General features: G+C 44.7%; 1 protein-coding gene across 1 annotated transcript in view; it reads right to left on the reverse strand.

Moving 5' to 3' along the window:
• LOC102297794 (ribonuclease inhibitor-like) overlaps nt 1–5,304 on the reverse strand; it is a 40,519-nt gene that overhangs the window by 24,747 nt on the left and 10,468 nt on the right. The window contains exon 4 of the mRNA XM_042215375.1: nt 954–1,127. Coding sequence (XP_042071309.1) covers nt 954–1,127 — 174 coding nt within the window. The remainder of the gene's footprint in view (nt 1–953; nt 1,128–5,304) is intronic.

Consider the following 5,304-nt stretch of genomic DNA (forward strand, 5'->3'; position numbering starts at 1 on the left):
ATCAGGAGGCATGGAGTGAACTTACACAGTTACGCCGATGACACTCAGCTGTACATCTCCGTGTCTCCTGATGACACCAGACCAATGGATGCCCTTTTTAACTGTATTTTAGATATAAGATCTTGGATGGCAGAAAACTTTTTACAGCTTAACCAGGACAAAACTGAAGTTTTAATCATCGGTCCTGAGGCTCAGAGAGAGAAACTCATGTCTAAATCACAGGCATTTTCACTATGTCCTTCGCTACACGTGAAAAACCTGGGTGTTATTTTTGACTCTGAGCTTGGTTTTATCCCACATATTAAACATGTAACCAAAATTGGATTTTATCATCTAAAAAATACTGTATAGCCAGAGTCCGCCCTATTCTCTCTCGGGCCAACACAGAGATGCTGATGCATGCTTTTATTACCAGTCGCATTGATTACTGTAATGCCCTATTCTCTGGTCTCCTCAAAAAGAATATTTTACCCTTACAACTTTTACAAAACTCTGCAGCTCGTGTGCTGACGAAGACCAGAGGGCGGGCCCACATTACACTGGTTTTAGAATCACTGCATTGGCTCCCCATGTGTTTCAGGATCGATTTTAAAGTTATTTTATTGGTGGGGGGGGGGATGTGTGTATTCATGATCGCTTATGTTAATGAGAGTGTGGGGTGGGCTGCTTTTAACCATGTAAAGCACTTTGGGCTACATTTTTTGTATGAAAAGTGCTTTATAAATAAAGATTGATTGATTGATTTGCACTTTATGTGTAATGTAAAGATAAATGCAGTCACTTCTCTACAATTCCACAGTGGGAGTGGAGTTTGTGTGGGCAAGTTATCTACTTGGAGATCTTTCTTTTACCTTCCATTGTCAGACACAGTAACACACCGGTTACATCTGCAGTTTAGTGTCAGCACTTTCACATCATATTCATCTCAGCAAAATTAAAACATAGTGACTGACCTCAGAGTTTCAAGTCTACATCCTGGACTCTCCAGAAAACCACATAGCTGCTTCACTTCTGAACCATGCATCTTGTTCTCACTCAGGTCCAGCACTGTCAAATGGGAGGGGTTGGACTTCAGTGCTGCTGCCAGATAATCACAGCTGATTTCTGAAAGACTGCAGCTGACCAATCTAAAAAGAAAGAATGAAAGAGGTAAGTTTATTAGACAAAGTGTGTGTTTGAAATCATTCAGTGTTTCATAATCTGTTCAGAGCTGAAGAAGGCTCAGAATGTAAAAGTTTAGAAAATGGAAATGCCAAACAGCTAAAGTCAACAGGAAGCAACTTCAAACAAAGACAACAAGAGAAAAAACTGAATATTCTACATTAAAGTCATACATTTATCATAAAAACCTGAAAAACACTTGAAAAATCATGTTAGTCATTCAAGGACCCAAATGGCTTCACTTTTAAAGGTGAAGGTAGAATGAAATTGACAAATTTGAAGTCCAACAGGACTTTTTTTCCCAGTCACATTATTAAAGCAGACAAACTGCAAGTTCATTTTCATTCCAACAAGTCATCTGCTGACCTGGACTAACAACACTGGTCTCTTTGTGCAGTTTGATGTGAGACCAGTGCTCAGGGACCAGCTACAAAGTGCAACACTGAAAAAGCTGAAGAAATTTGCCTCCAGCACTTTAACACAAACATCTACTGTCATTCTTTTCACCAAACTCTTTGGAGTCCTTTATTGGAAATTCAAATGAAATTCAAATGGCCAGACAAAACAGGTTTAAGAGGAAATTTAATGAAATGTTGTGTATTAGCAGGAAGTTATTTAATAATTTTCCTCACAAACTTATTTCCTCATTTCTTGTTTTTGTCACTTTTCCTCTTTGTAGATAAACGCTCACTTGCATTATAGCCTTTGCCTGCATTTTGGGGCCTTTTCCACGAACACATCACGGCTTGCCTTGGCAAATGTGGCAGTACGAACCAACCATTACATGGACCCAGCAGCGTTTGCACCGTCTGAGGAGCTCCGGGAGGAATTAGGGTGATAGTGGTTCAAGAGTTGGGAGTTCGCCTTGTAATTGGAAGGTTGCCTGTTTGAGCCCCGGCTTGCACAGTCTCGGTCGTTGTGTCCTTGGGCAAGACCCTTCACCCGTTGCCTACTGGTGGTGGTCAGAGGGCCCGGTGGCGCCAGTGTCCGGTAGCCTCGCCTCTGTCAGTGCGCCCCAGGGTGGTTGTGGCTACAATGTAGCTTGCCATCACTAGTGTGTGAATGTGTGTGTGAATGGGTGGATGACTGGATGTGTAAAGCGCTTTGGGGTCCTTGGGGACTAGTAAAAGCGCTATGCAAATACAGACCATTTACCATTTAATTGACTCAGTTTTGAGGTGGATTAGCCTGTGGCTAGAGCATGAGGGGAAGGAGTTTTGTCGTGCCTTGGAGGCCGGGCTACATCAGCTAATTTCCAATCTCCCCTGGCTACTGGATTCACCAATCCACTCTTACAGGATTTTTGCTTAAACACCCTTCACCTTCACCTCCCAGCTGCTACCGCTTATCTGCCCCTCTCGGCGGAGGAGATGCCACGTGGCCCAGCAAACATGGAGTCTCCCGATCTGTCTGCCCCAGTGCCGAGGAGAAAGTGGAGTCTGCACCATTGGTGCATCACCCCACAGCTGGGCTTCGGGACGTCAAAGCCGCCTGCTGTGGTGAATGTACAGGACACTGATTATGCTGCTTCTGACTTTGGGACTTTGTACTCAGGGGCTGTGTGTTTTGTGAAAGGGGATAATATTTACTGTTGATTCCCCACTTCACCTGCTCCACTTCTGTCAGTGCAACCTGTACAGCTATCTCTTCTGTGAGCCACTCAGGTCTCTACCTACTCAGCTGCCCAGTCTGTAGCTCAGTCAGCCGCTCAGAATGTAGCTCAGCATGTAGCTCAGCATGTAGCACTGTCTGTAGCAAAGCCAATAGCTGAGACGTTAGTCATTAACTTCATCAGTGGCTCAGTTATCAGTTCAGTTACCTGCCTTTTCATCTGTTCATTCCACTATTTTGCCACCCGTGCAGATTTCATTTTCACCTGTCTCAGTACAGCAAGCTATGGCAATGCAACATATTAAGGATTGTTTTTCTACCTCCTATTCAGAGCACAGACAAACATATTAAAAAGGAACTGGTTCCTCAAAGATTGTTTCATTTAGCAATTACTATCTCCAGGGCCTCCCCAGAGACTGAGTTTCAGCCCTCAGCTGACTCTGGACCCATGGGGGCTATGAAACCAGCCGAGGACTAAACCCTGCTGGTTTTGCTTTGTGTTCACCAGGGAACTCCGTGCCTGCTGGTTTTGCGCCATGTCTGCCAGAGGACTTCTGTCAGCCTTCTGTCTTCACTAGAGGGACCGAGGAATCGCTTCACTGTTCTGTTTTCCCTGGTGGGCCAGAGGGGCCCGTCCAGTCTTCTGTTTACACTGTAGATGCCAAGGTGCTGCTCCAGCACCTCCTTGTGTTCACTGACCACTGTGGTGAGTCCGTTCAGATGTCTATTGTGTCACCCTCTGCGGTTTCCATGCCGTTGCCTGCTGTGCTGCCCTCAGATGCTTCAACACTCTCGTCTCCAGCGCCACCACCTGCTGCTGCAGCTGCCAGCCCAGCATCCAGTCCACGGCTAGTTTGGATGGCACGTCCGAGTCTAGCATCACTGACTCACCTGTATATGGTACCTTGACATCGCCGGCCACTTTCCAGGAAGCTAGCTGGACATCATCACTGTGGACGGCCTCCTGAACGCGGTTGCCACCAGCTACAGCCACACAGTGATAACCATGAGTAAACCCTCATTAGGTTTTGGATAAAGTGTACACTCACAAACCTGTCAAACCAGCATTTGAAACGTTCGCAACCATAACAGTATAGTATTGCAATATGGCATTTGGGTCTTCTAACTAAAATAGGAAAATAGGAATATAAATAGTGCCATCATTGCGGGACCTGGCCCACAACTGGTTGACATACACCCTGCCATGAAACCGGTCAGTCAGAAGTGCCAGCTTGACCTGTTTTCTATGAGCCTGGGCCACACAAACCAAACCACAATCGGGCCAGATGAGGCATGCCATCAAATAAACAGTGCCATATACTCCAGGCCTGGCCTGCTAGTTGACGAGAGAAACCCGCAATAGCTAACTGAAGGCCGGACAGTCCTGATCCTCAAGGACCCCCAGAAGGGACCAGTCCCCTCGAACTACCTACCAATAACCTGCCTCAGTATCACGTGGAAGCTCCTGTCAGGCATCTTAGCGGCTAAGATGAACAGGCACATGGTTCAATGCATGAGTGGGGCACAGGAAGGAATTGGCAAGAATACCACAGGCGCAAAACACCAGCTACTGGTAGACCAAGCAGTCAGTCGAGACTGCCATATTAGGCTGACCAACCTGTGCACTGCCTGGATTGATTACAAGAAGGCCTCACACCTGGATCCTGGAATGGGTATTAAACTAAAATTTGAGGAGGTCCAGTTGGAGAAAATCTTCTCAAGCAGAGGTCCGGGACATCATAATGTCTAACTTATGTTATGATTGTGATAGAGAAGCAACCTTTTTTTTTTTAAATTTATATCTGAACGTATGAACAATAGACTGTCAAATCAATGAAAATACAAGTTAAAAACATTTCAACAACATTTATTGTTAACACTGAAACACACAGTAGGCCTACATTAGATATAGGGCTGCTGTTTAAAATGAATTAGAGAAAATAAATGAAATGGCTAAATTGTGCATCTTAAAACAAAGTGCTTAATTTCTTTTTCTTTACATTTTACATCTCGATTTAACAGTCTCAATACATTTTCAACAGATAACATCAAAACATTTTAACAATTTTACAGTTTCTCTTTCTTTCACCCCCTTATATTCCAGGTCCCCACTTTCTGTTGTTCAGTGAGAGAATTGAGCTTTAGTTTGCTCTACAAGGATTTTAAATCTGGGCTGGAATGGTGTCAGGGCCATTCTCATACACGTGTGTAGGTGCTCATTGGTGAGCCTGGAACGATATTTAGTTTTTATTATGTTCATTGTGGAGAAAGCTGCCTCACAGCTGTATGTGGAGCCAAACATGGTCAAGATGTACAGGGCTACTTTCCTCAGATTTGGGAAAGCTGTCTCAGAGACCAATTGGGGCCAGAAAGTGGCAGGTTCAGTTCTTCCAAACTGCTCTTTCAGGGCCACATCTGCTTGGAGATCAATTAGTTGCATTTGAAGAGGCCCAGCATTTGCCCACTTGAAGTGCTGTGTGACTTCCTTTGAGAACCCTCTGACATCAGTGATGGCAAATGGGTTCTTTATGA

Source organism: Haplochromis burtoni, unplaced genomic scaffold, assembly GCF_018398535.1.
Source record: "Haplochromis burtoni strain Fernald_Lab_line unplaced genomic scaffold, NCSU_Asbu1 Contig_708, whole genome shotgun sequence".
Lineage (NCBI taxonomy): Eukaryota > Metazoa > Chordata > Actinopteri > Cichliformes > Cichlidae > Haplochromis > Haplochromis burtoni.